Genomic DNA, 23,667 nt, shown 5'->3' on the forward strand with positions numbered 1-23,667 from the left:
AAATTACATAGATATTTAAAAAGATGACCATAAAAAAAATCGCTTGCAATTGAATTACTCAGAATAAGCATTGTTAGCATTAAGATGTATAATTTTTTAGGTGACTTGTCTATGCATATACATAATTTCTCCTCCCTTCCTAAAATTCTTTTGAGTATTTTGAATGGATGGTTTATTCATATAGCTAAAAAATACACAAAAGGGATTTCCGTGAAGATTTCCTCCTACTTCTGTCCTCCAGTCACCCAGATTCCCAAGGCAACTAATGTTTTCAGTTTCTTGTTATTTTTCCAGAAGTATTTTGTGTATATACAAATCTACATACATATGTTCTACATCCTCTTTCACCTTTTTTTAACCCAAAGTAAATATACCTTGGTTTTTAAGTTATTAGTATTACTAATCAATAGATAAAGAGTGTCATCATTCCTTTTTTTATGACTAAAAGGTATTCCACGGTATGAGTGGGCCAAAATGAGGGTAAACATATAATTTATTGCCCAAATTAAGACACTTTTGAAAGGGAAGGGGATGCTATTACTAATTATAGTAGATCAACAGGCATAAAACGGGACTGTCACAGGCAAACCTGGACGTATGGTTATCCTAACCATAAATAACCATAATTTATTAACCAATTCCCTTTTGATGGAACTTAGGTTATTTCTAATCATTTGCTGGAGCAAAAAACGCTGCAATAAAAAACTGCATATGTGTCATTTCACACAAGAGGGAGTGCACCGCAGGATAGAATACTTAGCAGTGAAAGCGCCTAGTCAAAGGACATCTGCATTGTTTTTATTAGATAGATATTTCCAGATTGTCCTCCAAAAAGGTTGTAACTATTTTCATTTTTTTCTGAAATAACCAAGTATTGCTTTTATAATAAGATAAAATAAGTTACTTTTAAAATTAAAAATAATTTGAAAAATGTAGATTGAGAAAGTTTAAAGCATTCTTAATCATAAACACATACAGAAATACAAGACTGGAAATAATTAAATTTGAGCGTATCTGAACTATATAGAAGTTTCAAAAACAAACATATACCCTACGAGAAATGCTGCAAATGAACAGATGATTCAGTCCAAGGGTGAACGAAAAGCTCTTTGTAAATATCATGCTATTAATGTCATGTGCATCTCCTACCCTCCTTTGATTTTGTCTCTTACACATTCTTTTTGTCCAACTAGGCAAGCCAGTTTTCATTTGAAGTCGATAAGTGACAACAAATGGCTGACAGAAGCCTGTCCTTTTTTTTTCTCCCAGACAATAAACAGTTTCAAAAAGGCAGTTCTCCTACTGAGTGGCAGCTATTGTAGGACCAATAGTATCTGTTACAGCTGCTGGATCTGAAGCCCACAAGTGGCAGGGAAATCTCTCGTGAGAGCCAACAGACTGGGAGTGTCTGCTAAAGTTGTGCCATCTCAAAACTGCAAGAGGCAAATACCCACCACCTCCAAGATAGACTCATTCCTGCTTCGTGTGTGTAAGCGCTGGGAGAAAAGCCACAGAGTCTTTCACAAAATGAAGCCCACACTTGCCAAAATACGTTTTAATAATCCCATCTATTCAGGCCTTAACCTTAAACATCTTCCTACTACTCATAAGACATTCCCAATATGAGCTTTATATTTACCATATAAATTTGTATGCCAAGAAGTTACAAGACCAAGTACAGAGTGTTCTCAAATGCAGGCGTGCTTTGGTAAGAATTTCATCTCCACATGATGAAACAGCATTGGGAAATTATTTCCAAAAGACTACACACCAAAATGAATACAGTTTTTAAATTTTCAACTTGTAATGAGTATGTGAAACAATAGCATAATGCTGGCGCATAATAAACACTTCCTGAATGATTGAATTTGGGGTGAGACAGACATTTACCTACTAAAACCACATCTGATGACATAATATAGACCTAACAGGCAAAACTGCACTTTCTCAATTGCAACATCATTAAAAATCAGAAATGTTAAAGAAATGCTAATACTGTCAGCGTCTTCACACTTAAAAGCAGTAACAATAGCTACTAGTCCTGGAACAATCACGTTAGTCTTCTGTTGATAGACATTTAGGCTGTTTCCAATCTTTTGCTACTGCAAAATATGCTGCAATAAATAAGAGTGTGTGTGTGTGTGTGTGTGTGATTTCACACAAGTGGGAATGCATCTGTAGGATAAAAAAATTAGAGTAAAATTGTGCTAAGTATTTCAAAGACATTAGTCTTTTCATTCTCATAATAGCCCTACAAGGAGGGCTCAGGTGCCCCTAATTTATAGATGAGGAAATTAAAATGAAAGCTCAGAGTAGTGAAATGATTTCTCCACTGTCATACAGCCAGCAAGTGGTAGAGCTGGAGTTCAAACCTAATCTTAAATGCCCTGCTTATTCCACTCCCTTACATAGTCTCATAGACGTTTTCACTTAAAGCCCAAAAGAAATAGCATAACAGAAAACTCAAACCACACCTGAAGTCTTGATAGCTTAAAGTCAACAAGCTAAAACAACCACAGGAGTGATGGTGAAGCAGATAGGTTTGAGGCCTGTACTCATCTCCCAGTGATGGGTCTGGATCCTACAACACAAAGACACACCCTCATGGACACTAGTGAAATTCAGGATGGTCCTCCCACACACTCAACACATTTTGCCTTTTTAAGATATTCACTCAGAGACCCCTGCCCGATCTCACTTGCTACTGTACTTAAGATCTGCCTGGAATAAAGCAAGTTCAATGAAACCCCTGGTAATTCCTGCCTCCTGGGTTTGTTTTACAAAAAGAGGTCTATTTGGATAGTTTGACACAAATTCCCTCACAGATGGCATACAAGAGAGATTTGTCTTTTAATTATATTATACATGGGAGCTTACAGCAAAGGTCCAGGACCCAAAATTTAAAAATTTTAAAAACAGTTCTTAGAGCTAATGACCCAATAGCCATTAGCCTTTATGATTGAGTATCCTGCCTCAGGTACTCCTAATATTTGACACATGCTAGGTGTAAATTAAACCTTTTTGAGGGGGACTTGATAATATGTCTCAAAAAACTTAAAAATGTAGGTTTTCTTGGATCTAGCAATTTTACTATGAATATTTGTTCTAAAAAATGGTCAGAAAAAAAGATTTATGTACACTCTTGTTCCTCACAAGTTTATTTACGGTAACTTAAAAAAATGGAATCAACCCAAATGCTCAATAAAAGGAGTACACTTAAATAATTTATTGTATATCCACGTGAGGAAAAAACTATACAGCCACCAAAAGGGTATTTTCAAAGAACACTTAACAACACAGGGAGATTCTCATGATCAAGGACAAAAGAAAAGGAGAGACAGAAAACTGACGTGGAGTGCAACCTCAACCATGTCATTTGCATACATACACACGTACTGAGAAAAAACCAGAAGACTGTACCCTGGAATGCCAACAGTACGTGAACAGGCTGTTACGTGTCATTTTATTTTCCCTTTCATATAGTTTTTGATTTTTATGTTTCTACAGTGATTGCACGTTTCAGTTAAATCCAGAAAAAGATGACAAATGGTATTTTTTTTTAAAAGATTCTTTAAATTGATTGTTGATGCAGTTGATTTTCTCCGCCATGGGCCTTCTCCAGTTACAGCCAAGCCAATTAGACATGGACTATTCCTCTCTTGCTTTCTGCAGTCTGAGCAATTCACTGCTTATTGGGATCACCACTGGTGCGGAAAGAGAGAATGCGATAGTGAAACTCAAATCATCTTTTTGGTAGGAGAGACAGATTGCCATACGTTTATTTGGAGAGGATTTGAAGGTCCGACACCAGCTAAAGTTACTTAGAGATTTCCTTTATCTACATAACCCCTGATATAGAAATTGTTCCATTGCTGTACACAACCATATCTTGGTCTAAGGGAGTAAGAACCTTTAAACTAAGAATTTCCATGATGTCTCTGAATGGCAACAGCCCCTGTGAGATGCCTGCCTCCTCCTATGTGAATGCTTTGGCCTGTCGCTTCCTTCAATTTCCTGATATCTCATAATTGGAAAGCCCTTAACCAACCCAAAATTCACTAACTAGGTCCTTCCCCACTTCTAAGCCAAAGTCCTATCTAACTGTCGAGATGCTGAAATCAAAACACAAAATCCATGTGGCAATATTCTGGTTATACACCTTCACAGATTCTAATTCCACTCATTTCTTCTGACCTTGCATTATTCCTTTCTGCATATTCTCTTCCTTGCTCATAAAAAAATCTGTTTCCCGTTATTTTTCTTAACCATACTCACTTAAAATTTGCTGCTAAGAGCCTTGCTTTCTTTTGCCAGAATGTCTTATCTCACAGGGCCTTTTTATTTACTTCCTTGTCAAATTCCATTATCACTCAAACTCTGCTCTTAATTTTCCTCCAGGAATTAAGGGGTCTCATATTTTTTTTTTTTTCCGTAAGTAAATTCCGGGATTGAAAAAGTTGTGAAATATGCAAACTTGGGCATTGAAATGTAGTATAAAACCGATTCCAGTGGTAATCTAAATCCAGGGTACTGTTAATTGTCAAATGCTCTGTGACTCTAAACGCTAAAACTGTATGTCTATATAATTTATAATAATTTGAGTGGGGCATTTGCAAGTTTGCAAGGCAGTTGTCTTGCATCTGTAAAGATGTTGTTAATTATGTTACATTTTCAGATGGAGCCATGTTAGGAAAAGTTCAACAAAGCTGAACTCAGTTCAGCAGCTGAAGTTTCTCTCTTTCTCTCATAGTCAGATCTCATACTCACTCTCTCCATTTGCTCCTATCCCTATCAGCAAACCAACTAATAAATATTCCTGAGAACTGTCCCTTTCATCTTTCATTGATGCTTAGGAAGAAATCATCATAGATTAAAACATTACCAGACTCAGTCCTATTACTAGTTTCCTATAAAGACAAGTATAAAGCATCCCTATATGAATTGCAGGTTCCTGTAAATATCTACTTGGAGTAGGGGTGAATTTTTGAGGTGATAGGCTTTTCAACATCTCTTACATAAGCCCACACAGGAGCCATTTACTTAACCTTCCCGTAAGGCCAAGATCTCCTTTGGAGACCCACTATGAACCTTATAATTACCTGTAGTGATATCTTGGAAAATCCAGTGTTGCATTCCATGGTCAAATACATCCTACATCCAGCCCTCTTTCACCCTCAAAATGCACTAGCTCTTGGACCTCAGAACAAACTTCCAACCCCTTGATCACTCAATAGAACATGTTGGTTCCATTATCAATTCATGCTTTCCAAACTCAGCTGAGTCCTCACTGAGACCACAGTCCTTTTCCATTCCCGTCAGCAACTAATCCAACCTCCCACTTCTCTTTCCATGCTTTCTATGCAACACTCTTCCCACTTATTTTCAGATTTCTTTGCCTGTTGCTGCACTGAGAAAGCTGAGGCCCTCAAGAAGGACACTGTCAACACTCCATTCCTCATTTATACACCCCATGTTCACCTCCTTTCTCCTGGACTGAGGACATAAGAAGTCTCTTCTTCCTTGTCAAGGTCATCTCTTCCTATCTTCCAAGACTTTAGCTATGCTACACTTTCTCCCATCTCTTCATCTTCTTTTTCTCACCAGTCTTCTTCTCCTTGTCCTTTAAACAGGATTGAAAAAGTGTTCCTACCCTCTAGAAAAGTCCTCCAAGGACTATGTGTTTCCCACAGGTTAACTCCCATTCTCTCCTCTCAGCTGTCATGCCCATAAGACTTGTTCCCAGTCTCATTCTTTATTTCTCTCCTCCTGTTTGATCCTCCTCACAACTGGACGTCAGTTCTCATCATCTCGTACAAATGTTCTTAAGGTCAACAACTACCCCCTACTTGCTAATTCAAGGAAGACGTTTTAGTTCTTACAATGGGCTAACTGTCTACCTGCATTTGACACAGTTCATTACTTTTTCTTCCTTGAGACATTCTTCTTCCCATTGATGCTATAATGCTCCATTTCCAATATTTCTATGCTCCCTTTTCTCAGTCTTCTTCCTGAGTTCCTCTTTCTCCCCTATTCCTTAAATGACAGTTTCCCCTGGTCACAAACTCTGGCTGATTACTCTTCTCAGTCTATTCTTCTACTGGGCAATGCCATTCATCCTTGTGGTTTTAACCTTTGCCTAAACATCTATGATTCTTGAATCCTTCTAGACTGTCCAGATCTACCTATAGGACATCTTTATGCCACAAAATGACCAGAGAATGGCCACTGTTATAGATGGTGCTGAAGGACAATTTCCTTCTCTCCCAGGTGCTTAGGTCCAAAATCATGATTCATTCTCTCTCCAAAATTAACACCTCTGCTTAAGTGTAAGTATGCAAACTGAAATAAATATGGGTTCGTATCTGCTCCACTGCAACACTAATGCAAACCATACCACCTAAGAAAAAGAGGGCTGAAGGGAACAAAACCAAGGCTTAAACTTCAGAGTCAACCACTCCTACTGAAACAATAGAATCTTTACAGCAATAAAGCAGAGACCACATATTTTGAGATCACTTACTTAAATCTCTTGTGAGACAAAGTTTTGTTAGAGTTATAACCAGAATGCCTCAGCTAAGAGTTTTGCTGTGGGACTATTGGTTAAAGCTTAGAATGGCTACTGAATTGTGAGTGCCACGTAGGCTTTCCATTTTCCAGTGTTCAAGCTGATGCAGCATATCTAATGTTCTCTTGGGGCCACAGAGTACGTTGTTAAGGGAACTGCTGCGTGTTACTGAGACACACTGCGACACCCATACCTAATATCCCACACTGGGACCTGATGCCACATCGCCATTCTGCAAACACATGGCTAATGCTTTGTGACCTCGCCTGTGCTCCCAATCGTGATGCTGGGATGGCTGCCTTTTAGTCTCCTCTCTTCCTCACTGAAGCGAAATTCAGTCACAATAGCAAGAGAAACCCTAAATAGATTAAATAGCGTAGGGACTTTTATGCCTAAACCCTTTCCTGAAGATAAGACGGAAACAGACTTTGCTCTAATCAACAGGTTCTTTTTCAAAGGTGAATTTGATGCACAGCCAGAATGGGGAATCTGCTTTTGCTGGCATTTTCAGAGTCCTTATTATATACCATTGTCTCTGAAACTGTCCCCAGTTTTGAAGATAGCTCTGGACTTTACTACCTTGATATTCCATCTCTAGTAATCTGGGCATAGTACTCAGTAAGTACAATGTACTATAGCTAATGTATTCAGCCAGTGTAAAAAAAAAAAGTCCTAGATTTCAGGTGCACCTTATTTTATAATTTATTGTTGGGAGCAGAATCCCTTATTCTTTTGCTTCATGTTTCCAGGTATAGGGAGCTCCACCAGAATAATGTTCCTTGGGTTTTTCTTTTTGTTTTGGGGTTTTTTTTTTTGCCACCCTGCTCAATCTGAACGCTGACTACAGGAGAAGAAACAGCATTTTCAGCCAAGCCTCTTCCTGAAGCTGCCGGCAAGAAGTGGGTTTTCTCTCCTACACCATACTGTGAGTTTACAGGAGCAGCTCCTGCAGAGGAGGCTTGTTCTGTGAGTTCTCCCCGGGGCAGGCTGGGTAAGTCTAGCTTAGCCAGGGATGAAAGAGTAGCAAGCACACTTGCCAGACCAAAGTCCCGGTGTTCAACCTAGCTCTTATCACTAAGAAAGTGAGCATTTTATCTTTATCTATCTAACTCCTGCATCCTTCAAGTAGGGTAATGGGTGACATGGCATTCATTATTAATCGTGAGAAACAAGACCAATTATTAAACAAGAGCTAAGCTGGTCTGGGTTTAGACCCAAATTCTTCCCTATCCCCTTGTGGGTAATTCCTTTAGTACAATCTTAAGAAGCACAAAATTGTTTTTTAAATTATGTAGAACATTTCTCTAATACATTCAGTGTGTATTTTTATTACACTCATATCTGGAAGGTCAACAGGATGAAAAACTGGAAATTCAAACACAAATAGACAAAAAGAAAAGAAAAATTTAGCGAGACTGCCAATGAGCAAAGATAGGCAGGGTAACTTGAACAGAGAAGTAAATAACATGTCTCAGAGATCTAGAATTTGGGAAAATACTTTTAAATGTTTATCTTTGCAATCAATTTCAAAGCCAAGCATCCTCTTTCGACAGTTCCTTATTACCCATAAGAAATACCAATGCCTAGACTTGTAGCCTGGCTCTATTTTATGACAAAGAAGACAATCTATATTTGATTATATCCCACAACATCCATAGACATTTCATCAACGTTCTGGCCCATTTTAGCAGCATCTTATTTTTCTTACTCAGTCTTTCTGAAGGAAAGCCAGAAGAAATAATCCATTTGAGCATATTTTTCTAGCATTGGTGTTTGAAGAAATTTAGATCCCAAAATAAGTAGAACATTATGTCACCACAGTTTTGAATACACAAACTCAGTGTTCACATGGGTCAAATTCCATGACACCCCATTCCAACGGACTGTGAAATTCTTCTTGTCCTATGATTCTGGTGCTTCAAATAGTGTGTAACATTAGCAGGCCCAAGGCTGGGTCTTGATGATCTTTTTTTAAAGATTATTTTTAGATTACATGATTTCTGTAAAGTGATAGAAAAGCTTTCTTTGTGGCAAGTCCATAATTTCACTACCATTTTTAGTTCTAAGTACTGGATCCTATTGACCATTTATTTTCAAATGCCATTTTACTGTCTATATTAAATAAATCTCAGAGCTTCAGATCTTAAGGACATTACCTATGAAGTGAAACAAACTTGTAATTATTTCTGATGCCACTTAATTATAAAGTTTTTAAAAAGGGTTATGTATTACTACTGCACAGGGGTAGAAATATATCCAAAGGTACACATAGAAAGACCCGCGTTTTAACTGTGCTTTTCCCTCTTACTGGTGATACTAGGAAGCTATATAACCACTCTAAGTCCCAGGTTCCTCATCTGTAAAATGCAATAAAACCTACCTACCAGATTTTCCTGAGGAATAAATGAGATAATTCATGTACAGCACTTAACTCAATACCAACACTGAGTAGGGAGTCAAGAGTGTAGGCTCTGGAATTTAATTCTGGCTTACAACTGTAAGTTATAACTACTGTGCCTGCTACTGTTGAGCTTGTCATGATTATTATTGAATAAATGCTTCACTTATTCAGTTGAGAGCACAGAGAGGTAGGTAACTTCAGCACATACATATAGCAAGTGGCTGAGCCAGGGTCCAAACTTAGGCAAGCCTTACCCTTAATCTCAGTGTTCTCTCTTCTGCCTTCCTGTGCAATACCCATCAGTTCTGTATTGTGCCATGAAAGACCATTTGACAGAGCCTTTGGTAGTTCCCTGAACTTGGTAGAGGGAAGAATAGGTTTAGGAGCAGAGAAGTCTGAGTAAGTAGAAGGTTTTGCAACTATTCTGATGGGCACTTTAGGGCACTTGTAAGAGCATTACTGGGTGGAATCAAAGAATCGTAGGATTGACAATGGTTGAGTTCTCACCAGGGAGCTGTCCAGCCTGAGCTTGAGAGGCTTCAGTGATGAACCGACTGATTTCTGATGCACTTCAGCCCATTTTTGTATAACTGTGAATGTGATAGAAAGCTCTTTCTTATGTTGTGCCAGCATGTTGCTTCCAGTGATTTCTCCTCATTGGTTCTAATTCTACCTCCATGAAACTGCCTCCATGAAACATGCTCAGGCCCTCCTCCACCCAACTGTCCTTCAATATGTTGATATTTCCTCTTGTCTCCCCTCAGTATTCTCTTTCCCACACTCAAGGCCTCACAAATGCTTCCATCCCTCTGGCATGACCCTTAGCATCCTCTCCACTGGGGATCCCCACTTTAGTGGTTAAGAGTTCAGGGATGGAGTGAGACAGACATTGGTTTGAACACTGGCTCTGTCTTCCCTGTGACCTTGGACAAGTTTCCTTATCTATGAAACAGGAATAAGAATATCTATAAAGTAAGCTAACATGAGGATTAAATAAGAAATTCCTAAGAACTTAGTGTCATGCTAGATACACAGTACATGTCCCCAAATGTTGGTTGCTCACAGTTGTTGTCATTAGCATGTTAGATGTTGTCAGAGTGTAGGGCACAAATTGGAATGTGACACACACTCTGGCCCAGAGTCAGGACAGCACAGCAGAGCTGGAAAGACACTGTGATTCCTAAGCTCCCACTACACACATCATAACTCATGTCCCAGAAATGAGAGCCAAAATGCCTGCTTCTCCCTATCTCAGTATGACTTATTTGGGATTTGGAAATCTAACTGTTTACCACTCTAAGCCTACTAGTGGTAACAGATACACGGACCTCGTGGAATTCTTTTTAGTGAAAGATATAAAATCTAAGTGATATTTTTTTACTATGAGACAAAGGAAATTCTGAAAACCATAACACTCTGGAACAATGAAAACAGATATTAGATGATTACCAGCTTGAAAACAAAATTACAGAAGTAGCTAAATCCCTCCAGGGAGTTAAGTTACTTCTAACCTTCTTTCTTAAGATGTCAACCCATGATGGAGAGCAATCAAACCACTCTGCACAAACCAAGGAAATCTTGGCTCAGATGGCTGATGCTCACTTAGGGCAGAATGGTGACAACTTGAAAACAAAATCATGGCAAACTCGCAAAGCTTTTAGGCACTGACAACAGAGCACTGTCAAGTCACTTTCACCACTTACTCAAGATCTAATTTGGGGACATTCTTTATTCATATATTATTCTCTTATTTGTTTTTAATAGGAACAACTTACCCTTCAAGTAATTCACATTTCCCAAAGACTCAACAGCTTATAGTGAAAACTGCCCTCAGTCATGCTAACTCTATTGCAGTCACTGTGAAGTTTCAGGAATACATTAGTTTCTTTGAGGACAAAGTAGGGATCATCTCTCTCTTTGTGTTCCCCCACAGAACCTAGCACAGACTCTTAACCATATTACCTACTCAATAAACATTTTCTGAATAAATGTCACTGAATTGCAGAAAAGCAGGCCTTTATTTTTCATTATAATGACCTTGAGCAATAAGGCTTACATAAGAACCAGGAGTCCTCTCTATAGAAAGTTGGAAATAGTCTCCCTCTGCATTCTCTTCCTAGTTCTCACAGCAGAGCAAATAGGTGAGAGAAGCCTCTGGAGTCAGCCACCTGAGCCCTAATTCGAGGCCTTCCAGCTTGGGAAGTTACCTCACCTGTCTGGGGATAATAATATTATCTATAACTCTAAGGCTCGTTATGAGAAGTAACTGAAATAATCTATAAGTTACTTAAGGAGAGCTTTTGGCCCATAGTGAGCACACAGCATAATGTGAGCTATTATTTTATTATTTGCTAGTTGAAGGGCCAGGAGTAAGTCACTTAGCCACTGTGTTGCACCATGTCCTCATGGGCAAAGCAAAGAGTACAAACACAGTTCCGAAGGTCCTCCTGCTCTAGGATGCAATGAAGGGGATTGCTAAGGAGTCCAGCACTCCTGACCAAGAGGGAATCGATAGGAGGCCCATGATGGAAAAGTTTCCAATTGTTGGTCCAAGAATGAGGAAGCAAGCAAAACATAATGGTCTCCTGTTTTCATCTCTAACATACATACCTTAGGACTTAAGTAATAAAATCTGATCATACCTGGCTAGTAGGAGGAAAGCAGTTATGTCTTAAACCTGACTTGGAGGTGAGTGGTTTATAGAGAGGGAAGCTGGAGCACTCCTGTGCAAGGTTTTCACAAGCAGTGTTCACGCATTTTTGCAAAATGAGGGTGAGGGAGGTGCTGTTCTCCAAGCCATTGGCATAGTGGATTTCCCAGAATTTCTCAGTAAACTATACTGATTCAGGATAATGGAGAAAAGAAATTTGCTCTCTTTTTGGTATCTACCATTATGAGTAATTTAATGTTGCCTTTTGTATAGGAAAAATATTAAAATCCATCTGGAAATATCCAGGCTGGTTGCTTGAATTTGGGAGATACCCCCTTCACTTTACAAGCTATTTGTGGGGCCATGATTATGCACCAGATAGATCTCTCGAAGGGAATAACATACATGGAGTATGGACATCAGGATATTGGGGCTTAATGTGTGCCCACACAGTGCTGGCCATCTTATGAATATATCATCTTTTATCCATACAATGGTCCCTTGATTGCATTACCACTAAGTTTCACAGATTAAGGATACTTACTGTTGGCAACATATGTAACTTGCACACTGTCACACGTGGTGAGGTGGTGGCACTAAGATTTGACCCAAGGTCTATATAGTCCATAGTTCATGCTACAAACCTTCAACTACTAAAGGTAGAAGATGAACCTTCCCAACTTAAACACACTGTTTGAAGTTTATAAGACAATCCTTTCCAGTGTTGCATTTGGCGAGGAGAAAAGATCGATCCTCATTAGAATTTGTGCTGCTCAATTTCAGCTAGTTAAGGATACTATAGAGGCAGTCTCCATGGCAGAGTGGTTAAGTTCACGTGCTCTACTCTGGCGGCCTGGGGTTCGTCAGTTCAGATCCTGGGCGTGGACCTACACACAGCTTCTCAGGCCATGCTGTGGCAGCATCCCACATAGAAGGGCCAATCAAGGAAGGAAGGAAGGAAGAAATTTGCCTTAAAAAAAAAAAGAATGCTATAATCCAGGAATTAAACCCCTTCATAACACTCTGTCAGTGTAATATCACTGCCCATGTCTTTTTGAAGATCTTTTCTATCAAATGTCTATCCCTTCTGGTAAAAGGGAAAGCAAGAAAACCCTCCAGTGGCCCAGAGAGGGCAACATTTTCTCCCTGGAACAGATATTCAAATGTCTATCTAATAAGAAGGTAATTCCGTCAGACCCTTAGCCACACAGAAGAGATCAACACGTCTCCAGCTCTAGCCTGAACTTTCCCATTTTAAATATGTCCATACCATCATCATGGCTACAGTGGAGTATGTAACAGTCCATCTATTAGGCCTAACAATCTTAAAGTTTGCTATGGATTTTGCTTTCTGATTGCTACAATTTATTTAAAGTCTAAATTAATTTCTTTTAGGACAGGATGACTGGATCCATGCTAATTTTCATGACAGGTCAAAAAATACTTCCTGTTTATTTGAGCATTTCACCAAAACTGTTACCCTACTATAATACTTTTTGACATTTCTCCTTTTCCTTTCAATTCTGGATAGGAACATTGCTGACTATTCTCTCTGACTTCTTTGAAAGCTACTGGGGAGGGGCCGGCCCCATGGCCGAGTGGTTAAGTTTGGTGCTCCACTTCGGTGGCCCAGGGTTTCACCAGCTCAGATCCTGGGCGTGGACATGGCACCACTCATCAGGCCATGCTGAGGCGGCGTCCCACATAGCACAACTAGAAGGACCCACAACTAAAAATATACAGCTATGTACTGGGGGGATTTGGGGAGAAAAAGGAAAAATAAAATCTTTAAAAAAAAAAAAAGCTACTGGGGACAAGAGGAAGCTAAAATAACCACTCAGAGAGCTTGACCCACCCTCAGTGTGTGGAAAAGAGAAAACTTCCCATATACCCAATCACTCAACCTGTGGTAAGATAAGAAAATTTTTAAAGGGAAGCAAAGAGTTTGTGGAAAGTTCTGAGTAAAAAGTGAGGAAGTGGCTTAGTAACCACTATGCAAAGTAGAAGGGAGATTTTAGGGCCTCTTTTTCAAAAGAAGTGAGACTCGACTCTGACTCTTTCATGCCCCAGGCCCAGCCATGGTACCAACAGCACCTGGAAAAGGCCACTCTGGCTACTTTTCCACGCTGCTCAGAGGCTCCCCACAGAAACAAAAGCAAAGTAAAACCCCAAACCCGCAAGCAATGATGACACTGCCTGTAAGAGAGGGTGAGACGTGCAGAAAATGTTTTATAATCAGAATTCTCTCCAGACAGAAGGTTTCTGAGAGGCCTTTGGGGAGATTTCTGAGGATTCTTAAATACCATTTCAAGCAAATGTTTACCAAAGCGCATGCTCTTGTGACATCCTTCTATTTCTTCACTGTATAATTAGGAGGCATAAAGAATAGAATTGCTGTCTACTTTTCTCATCCTACTATGCCTTTAATCTCTTCTTGATCAAATTCCTGGTAGTTTAGTTATTCAACATCAGTGGAAGTTTTGAAGACTATTCCCTTCTTTTTTTCCACGTGATGCTTGTTCCATATATTAATGCCCCAAAATAGGAATTTAAGATTAAGAGAGATTTAGAGAAATTTACAGACTAGTTTGTCATATAGGATAAAGCACACAAACTTCCCCTTGAAAACAATAAACAAGACTTGAAAGTCCCATATTTATTTATAGCCTTCTTCTCAAAACCACACACACAAGTGCAGTGACTATACATTCTAATTAGTTTATCTGTATTCTGCTCATGCATCGCCATGCTCAAAGAACTTTAAAATTTTCATCATCATTTACGAACAAGCCCTGACTCACCAAGATTTACAAAGCAATCAGAGGCAAAGTTAATTGGAATCTAGATTTTCTAACACTCACAGAAAAATTCATGCAGCTCTGAAGGAAAATACAGCCAAGGAAGCAAGACTAAATCTAAGTATGGCATTTCTAAACCAGAGAGAGACAGGAAAGGAGAATAATTTACAAGAGATTTAAATGTGTGTTAGGGCAGTATTGTTTCTTCTCCTTTCACTTTTAGCTCGGCCAGATTAAGCAATACAGGGTCAGAAAGAGCCTGGCGACTTCTACAGATCCAACTTACCACTTGGGTCTCCTCACAGATCTGAAATATTCTGGGGTGGAAAAGAGTCAAAATAGTTTTGTACCCAAACTCAGGAAAGATAGGATGAAGCTTAGGGGGAAGAAACTAGATTTGAGCAAGAGGAGGACCAAAGTTTTTGTTCATGTCTATACGCTTCAGAAGCCTTGACTTTTATCATTAACAGGGTGTTGCCTTCCACTGTGCCCTTATAATTATGTAAGGTAAATTACAGTCAGACCTGTGTGGCCTTGAAAGCCTTGGAAAGGAATTTGAAGTCTTTCAGTGTTGTACTGAAGGGGCAGGAGAGTAACATAATCCCCACTGAGTGACAGGAGCTTTGACAAGGGCCAGTAGAAACAGAAAGGAAGAGATGGATGTGAGAGAGAGGACTTCAGTAGAATTTATGGGACCTTGGGATGACTGCATGTAGGGGTGAGTGTTGGAAATGCCTTCAAGCATGATGGCTGAAAAGATGGTGTTGCCATTAAGGGAAATAAGTTATTATGAGAAATAAGGTATGCTGATGTAGGAACGAGTTGTGAGATTTGTCATATTTTTGACAGAATGAAATGGCGAAATTGTCAGAACACAGGAAATAAGGAGACAAAGCCCTGAAGAGATGTTAGGAATGTCAATATAGACTTGGGAGTCCTTGGCATATGGATCTGGGGTCCTCATCATGTGGACAGTGTTTGAAATGAAAGGAGTAATAAGGACAGTAAAGGGAAAAGGAGGTAGAGAGAGGTGCAGAAACGACGAAGGACGACCTGAGGAAATGCCTGCATTGGGCTGGAGTAGAGGATATATAAAGGAAGTAAGAGAGAACTAGAAGCTGTAATGTTACAACATCAAGAGGAAAGACAATTTTAAGCAGAAATTATCAATGGTATCAATCATGTGGAAGGTAGCTGGTGATGTCTAGAGACTTAGAGAATGGGTTTAATCCAGTGGTAGGGGTGGAAGACAGTAAAGGGTTAAAATGTGAAGAGACGCTGAGGAAATGGATATGTAAATGTATGATGTAAATATAGAATATGTTTGCAACGTTTGTCCCTGAAGAAGAGGATGGAGAAGATAGAAGTTAGAGGATGTAGCCAGGCTCAGGAAAGGGGAAGTTAAGAGTAAGAAGGGACTGAGTAGGTTTGTAGACTCAAGGCAAGGAGCTAGTGGTGAAGTGAGGGATGCAGAATGTGAGAAAGGTGGGCTATAATAGTGAGGTCTGCTTCAGGAAGATTCTGGAAGAAAGGATCAAGACAGGATTGGAAAAAGGAAGAAAGGACACAGGCTTCAAGGAACATCTGAGATAGGAAGGAAACTGAAGGTGTTTCTCTAAGATGACTTGAAGCTGGATTTTCAATTTATTTTTATTATGTTTTAGTGTCAACAATTGCAAAAGTATTTTATTTAAAAATCTACTATTTTTAGAGGACTATATTTAAAAGACAAATTTTTTAAAATCCTGCCTTCCAGCACATATTGTCATAATCCTCCCTCTGCCCTGCAAAACTAACCTGCCAAATCAGACAAAAGATTTACTTTTCTTCAGCTACAAAGACTATGCTTTTCTTGGTTAACACAAAATAAACAACCAACCCAAAAATCCACCTGCATCTGACAAACCTAAATTTCTGCATTAGTAAATCAAATGTTTATCATAATTTTAGATGGTGAAGATATGTTTGTTAAAATAACTACTAAAAGTCAAAATCTAATAATTTTAACAAAGAAACACTACTTGCATTGACATTATATACAGAAAGCCTCCTCTTTACAGCATTTATAGCATTAATTCAATCATTCATGAGGAAGAATTATGGCACTCACAGAAGACATTGATTGAAAACAGTCCCTTAATCCTGCAGAATTTACTGTCTCAAGAAGGAGAAACACGAACTCATCTTTCCTAAATACAATGTGGCTGACACTATATAGAGAAGTGTACCAGGGCATGGGAGCCCACTCAAAAGTGCCTAATAGGAGGCTGCAGAAAGATGTGAGCTGGGTCTCTAAGAATGACTTCTGGTTTGCCTCTTGTCTGAAGAGGGAAAGGGCATGATGGGTAATGGCATTGGGTGCTGCGGGAAGTAGGGGTGAAGGGGCAGGAAATGGAGCTGGGAAAAGACTGTGGAAAAGAATATGGATTGTATCCTGCCAGGGAATGGAACCAATAAAGCAATTTAAATGGGAAGGAACATAATCAGAAATCACTGCCTAAATTGTTTCAAGCCATTCACTTAGTCAATGGCTCAACCGATACCTTCCTAAATCCTTTCCCCATTTTTTACGGAATTCTCACAAGATCTAAGGCAGGACAGTGCTGTCTCATCCTGCCTCGTCAACTCTGAGAGACAAGTTTCAAAGTTCTTTTATTTTTTTTAGTGTTGTTATTTGTTTTTTATGACTCTTGAGAGAAGGGTAAATGGTCTGAGAGTTGTCACCAAAATGTCAAAGAGTGCCCTAAAAGCACATACTGTTTATGGGTGGCTTTTGTTTGGTCCAATGTGTATGTAGTAGCTATACTTAAAGCTGTAAATAAATTTGATGGCCAGGCACCATGAGGAGTCCCTGAGAAAGTCAAACTACCAGGTGGGTGTGTGTAGGCACCAGGATTAGGCTAAGGATCTGCAACCCTTAAAACTTACTTGCTGGACATCAATTTTCAGGGGAGGTTGAGTTCAGCATGGGGAGGGTTAGACAAAGAGTATGTGTTGGTGCCACAAGCAGCTCTCCAGTATTCCTACTCAGCTCTCACGCTCACAACTGAAGCCTCCACAAAATCCCCCCACAGACTGACTCACCTTCCCGAGAGTAGAGCTTAGAATCTCCCTAGGGGCTTTCATTTGCCACTCCATCTTCACTTGAAGGGGCTCATCTAAGGGTCCCTTCCAAGCACGCAGTGTCTGGAGAGAATTCTGCTAAATCAAGTTTTCCTCATCACCTTGAATTACCAGCAGTGTTTCAGCACCTTGGTGACTATAATTGTACTGGTTCTGCCCAGCAGGTCATATCTTATTAAGGATTCTGACCACCAATTTATTTATATACACACACATACATACTCACACACACACAGCAGCTATAAATCTTAAAATATATTTTTTAATGCCTTTGCTTGATTTAGGGCTACTTATTGAATGAAAAGGCACCAGTTTAAACTTCCTTGGATATCTTTTTAAAAAGACACCTGGGTTTTCCAAATCCTCTCTCCCAGACTCTTGTAAATTCTACATGCATGAGAGAGTGGAGCTGTATTTTTTTAATGTGCTATAAGCACACTAAATAGTACATGGGACTCCCATGTATAACTCTTTTTATAGGGCTTGGAACATCATTTTACATTTATCTTGGTTTTTATGACATTGTTGGTTGTGATGAATGCTCGACGCCTAGCCCTTATAAATGTAGGCAACTCCTCCATCCTCGTATTGTTGCTATGGAAACAATGAGAACCACTTTACAACAGCCCCCCTGACGATACAGTTTGCAACATTAGAGCACAAGGAAGGTCTGTGTTTGTTACCTGTCAAGATTGTCAAGCAATCACTAATCAGAGATATATGCCAACAACAGTCATTAATGATAGTTAAAATAAACAGAATTTCCACATAGGATGGCTGCTTTTATAGAAGATAGGTTATACAAAGAAAGAGCTCTGTTAACCAAGTTGGATGATCGAAGCAAATCTTTGCCTTATTCAGGGGAGGTTTCCTGGAAAAAGTAGCTTCTAAGGGATTTTGTAGAATGTGTGAGTGATGTCATTTTATCTCGTAGAAACCTGACCTCTTAGTTCCAAGGAAACTCCCCAAATTGCTTCATTCAAAGGGTAATTCCCCAGTCTGTTCCCACCAAGATCACATATATGAGGGAAACCACATGGCAAAGGAGAAAATGCTCAGGCTTTGGGAGTCTGAGTTCAAAGTCAGATGGATTCAAATCCCATCTCAGCTGATACTTAAGGTACGGGACTTTACTTAATTTATCTGGGTCTCAGTTTCCTCAACTATAAATAGGGGTTGATAATATAACCTATCTCCTAGGCAGATTTCAAGCAATACATGTAAAGTGGTCCAAAGCCTGGACAGATCATGGGCACTCAAAAAGTGGTAGCTAATATTATCAGCCAGCTGATAGCAGAGTTAATGATTAAAAAGTGAAACCAGAATTTTGATACTGGCTGTTATCTCGGCTTGTTATGATATTTTCCCAAAAGCTGCATGGCTAACTTGTTACTTTTTTCAGATCTTTGCTCAAATATTACCTTCTCAAGGAGGCCTACACTGACCATTCACTCACTCTATTTAACAGGACCTCCTATAGCCATTCCTCCCAACATTTCATGGTCACCCAACATAGAATGAAATTTTCTTATTTATTAGTTTTATTATTATTATCTTTTTCCCATTAGAATATAAGCCCCTCAAGGGCAGGAGTTTTGCCTGTTTTGCCCACTGAAGCATTTCCAGCACGTAGTAGATTCTTGATACTTGTTGAATAAATGAAAGAAGAACTTTGCTTAGGTTTGTTTTGCATTTGAATGTTGGCTCGGTTGAAAGGGGTAAAGCTTCCCCACAGTGCCCACATATCAGCTTCGGGGTGGGGGCAAAACCAAGTACACTGCTAGCTGGAGGCCCAGACCCAACGGAAGGCACTGAACTGGCACTGGCACAGGCATGCCAGGCAGTACGAGTGACAGAAAGCTTTGCTGAGATGGGCTTAAGCATTCACAACATGCTCCCTTGCCTAAAATCCTGCACACATTATGCCCACTAAGCCGCACAAGGGCAAGATGTTTGAGCTTTCCACGAAAACAGTGGGAAACTCTTGCTAAATCAATGGCATCATGAGTGTGATGTCTATCAAGTTTATAATGCTAACAGAAACCTGCTCTTTGAAATTTGTGAACAGTTTCCACATCCGCTAACTATTCATGCCTTTTTCCAACATCTCACCAAAATATCAATCAAACGGCAGTGACTGGAATCTTAATCAACTACAGGAATTCTCAAGTAGAATGAAGAGGCTTCCACAGCAAAAAAGATGCTACAGAGTTGATAATGCCTTTCAATCCTGACTGCTAAGTCTTTAGCATCCATCCTACCCTGCTGCAATTAGAGCACAAATCCATAAAAGCAAGGACTATGTCAATATCTTGTTCCCTGCACAGTGCCTGGCACCTAATAGGCACACCATAAATATGTATCAAATGAATGAATGAACTTTGTTAACTCAATACATATTTCAAAGACCCTTTATGAAACCCAATTGACACAGTTCAAGGACTAGAGATTAAAGACAAAGATTTTGTTCAACAGGATGGATGAGACTTGGCAGCAGTATATATGGAAAAAGATCTGAGAGGTTTTGTTTTTCTCAAGCCTGACATGAGATGAGGGCCAACTGTGCAATTCATCTGCTAAATAAGTTAATGCCATATGGGCCCAAATTAACAATTAATAGAAGCGATGTGTCCAGAGGATAAGAAATAATGTTTCCCCTGAATTTGTAACTGGTCAAACCACATCTGGAAAAGAGTTGTCCAGGTCTGGGTACACATTTTCAGAAAAATTCTGACATAAGGGTGAGTAGTCCAGGAACTAAGTCTCAGAGGTAATAGGGGAAGGAATTGGGTAGCAGGAGAACATGCTTAGGATAGCCACCTGGAGCGAGAAAGACAAGTGGAGCAGCACAGGATCACCCCTGTCACCTTGGCTGACAGCCAGGTCACCCCCCTAACATATGAGAGAGCCCCACCAACCTCAGCAGACCCACAAGGCTCATCATCCCAGATGTGTGAGCAATTAGACACTTGTTTTCCATCCCTGAGGTTTTGAGATTGTTTGTTACATAGCTTAACTGCAACAGTAGATAACTGATACAAAGAGAAATTGTGGAAGGTCTGTCATATATAAGAGGAAGCAAAAGAATCCTATTTCCTTACAGATGAGAATGGAAGAGTCGATTTAAATCCTTAGTGGTTCTCAAAAAGGAAACTTTTGCTCTTGGAAAATGGGAGCTTTATAAGGATTGGAGCTATTCATCAACTGAATAGACTTTACTGAAACTGAGCTTAGAAACCAGCAAAGCCAACCACCTCGCCACAGTGTTCACCAGGCCCAGGCTGGATCCGGCCTGCCCTTAGAGAGCTTGAGAACCCACTTAGGTCAGAGACCTTCTCTGTTTTGTTTTTTCATCCTTCCACATTTGGTATTCAATAAATATTTGTTAGAGCAAAATGAGTGGAAAATGGTAAGGCCGGCCCCCAGCCCCTGAATCCAAGAGAGTAAACTGTTGAAACTGAGTCTAAAAGCCACATAGATCTAACCAAATATTTAGAAAATACTTAGAAAAATATTTAGAAAAGCTATTTTCCAAGCTCCTGACAAAAGGAACGGGAAAAATAGAGAAGAGGCTGAGTGTCTAGGGGAGATAGAAGTAGAGTAAATTGAATATTTTGTGGCACAAAATTCTAAAATATTCATGGTTATAATTTTTACAGATTAGTGAGAAGCAGCCTAGGAGAACAAGCAGCAAGGAACAAGGAAAAGGCACTGATTCCAAGAGAACAAGAGATGGTAAGGAACGGCTTCAAGAGCAAGGTGATAGTATTTATAAACACATTGGGCCTTGCACTCACAATTTCAGCCTTCTGGAACTTTCTTCCTCTCAAGTGGATCCTAAGGCAGGCTTAGCAGTTGCCACGTTTTAAAGATTGGTACATGAGGATATAAGGGATAAGCCACATGGATAGAGGTTCCTGCCCCTTAGGGAGGACAGCTCTTCTTTTGACAGACTCTTCACACAGCTCATGAACACAGAGAAAGTATTCTCTCTGATTTAACAGGAGTCAGCAAACTTTTCTCTTAAAGATACACGATTTTAGGCTTTGTGGGCCATATGTAGCCAGAGATATTACGTGAAGATCTAGACACCTAAAAATGAATGAGCACGACTGTATTCCAATATAACTTTATTTACAGACACTGAAATTCTAATTTCACTTAATTTTCATGTGTTACAAAACATTCTTTAAATTTTTTTCAACATTTTAAGACGTAAAAACCATTCTTAGTTTGCAGGCCACAAGAAAAGGGCAGCAGGCTGGTTTTGGCCCCCAGGCCCTAGTTTGCTGACCCCTGCTCTACATGAGCACTGTAATCTCACCTCACATTTGTATCTCCTACTGCCCAACGCAGGCAAAATAGACGTCTCTGGAAGACTCTCAGCAGCGACCATTTTGATTTCATAAGGGGAACTTTTAATTTCATGATTCAGCTGCATAAAGAAAAGTAGAGGTTACTAGGGTTACTTTGTCCCAGGCAACTCTTTGAGGAAATTTCAAGGATCGAGTGCTGTTTTGCATGGTCTCTGGTGAGCTTGGCAATATAAGGTACAGTTGTTATAAATATCCATGATTATGGAAGCTCAACTAGTCTCATGAACCCTGTAGACAGTGCTGGATGGATGAAAGACACATATTTCCCCCTATAGGTCAGCTGTATTCTTATCTAATTGTACAACTAACCTGACAATGACTTTAAAAATTTACTACTCATCTCAAATGGTGTCAATTTCCTATCACAGAGGTAGAAAGATAGAAGAAACACTCTGAGTTTTTAGAATCAGAGGTAGTCTCCCACAGTAAGACTTATAAAAGGAATTTCTTTTAAACACAGATGTTAAGAATAACCTCCTTTCTCAAAATAAGTTAATACAACTATGTCTCATGGAAGCAAAAACCTTTATAATTAATCATGTTTTCCTTTTTGTTGTGGCTGCCAGGAAACTCACAGTCAAGCTTGTACCCCAATTATAGAAATTAAATAAGGTCCTTTGGTTATACTGATATTTTCCATGGTTAAAGCTTTTGTATTTTCCCCCAACAATATCTTTATTTTTCCTCAGGAACAGAATAAATTATGTTAGCAATATATTCATATTAAGGTAAGCCAAATGAAGAATTTCTTTTAAATATCCTCTTTTTCAAAATTGTCTTTCACTTTTCCATATGTTTCTGTTCTTTATCTGGCTGTTAGTTTTTTGTTGCCATGGCATTTAATATTTACACAAACAATAAAAAGTAACAATTCTTGCCCATTTTCTGTCAACTCTTAGTTAGAATTTCAGGCCAAGTGATATGTGATTGATTCCAACTCGATGCACCCAGAGATGGTGAGATGGGATGGCCTTGAGCCCTCTACTCCACATCATTTCGAAAGTGGAAGACTCATTTTTTTAATGCCTAGGAGAGTAAAATGAGATGAGGATATCAAATTATTTTTCCTCATCGATTCAGTCAACAGAAATTAACTGAGCACCCACTACATCAGACATACAATAAAAATTACGCAATTAGAATCAATATCAAGTTTTGAGTCTCACCTTCCTGTAAACAGGAAACAGGTTTTTAAACAGCAGAGTGAAGAACAGAGGACATAAGTCATTATAGCTGCATTAAGGATGCTGGGGGAGAAGCCTGCCATCTCTTACAATTTGGGTACATGGTGACATTTTATTAATTCAGATAGCATTATTTGGAATCTAAGACAAATGAGACAGGAACTAGATTAAACTATAAAATCTTACCAAATAAAAAGAATCTATTTGAAAATAAATAATGTGTTGATTACAAAGTGATTCGTACCTGTCTCTTCAAGTAAATCAGGCCTCTGACATGTTTAAAAAAAACCTTACCGCTTAAAAGCCCCTATCTTACATACTTACAAAAATCAAAAACAAAAACAAAAGTGTCCTTCTTTTTAAAATATACCATAACTGGGACCAGCCCCATGGCCGAGTGGTTAGGTTCTCATGCCCTGCTTCAGTGGCCCAGGGTTTCGCCAGTTCAGATCCTGGGCACGGACATGGCACTGCTCATCAGGCCATGCTAAGGCAGCATCTCACATAGCACAACCAGAGGCACTCACAACTAGAATATACAACTATGTACTGCGGGGCTTATTAGCGTAC

The 23,667-nt window shown here is 39.3% G+C and overlaps 1 protein-coding gene across 4 annotated transcripts in view; it reads right to left on the reverse strand.

Moving 5' to 3' along the window:
- LOC124232944 (LIM and calponin homology domains-containing protein 1) overlaps positions 1 to 23,667 on the reverse strand; it is a 311,710-nt gene that overhangs the window by 119,225 nt on the left and 168,818 nt on the right. Inside the window, exon 4 of one of the 4 annotated variants that reach the window (XM_046649899.1) lies at positions 21,862 to 21,972. The exons of the other annotated variants lie outside the window; for them this stretch is intronic. Within the exon in view, the coding sequence (XP_046505855.1) occupies positions 21,862 to 21,972 (111 nt within the window). The remainder of the gene's footprint in view (positions 1 to 21,861; positions 21,973 to 23,667) is intronic. 4 annotated transcript variants of the gene reach the window in all.

The sequence above is a fragment of the Equus quagga genome, unplaced genomic scaffold (assembly GCF_021613505.1).
Source record: "Equus quagga isolate Etosha38 unplaced genomic scaffold, UCLA_HA_Equagga_1.0 146_RagTag, whole genome shotgun sequence".
Taxonomy (NCBI): Eukaryota; Metazoa; Chordata; class Mammalia; order Perissodactyla; family Equidae; genus Equus; species Equus quagga.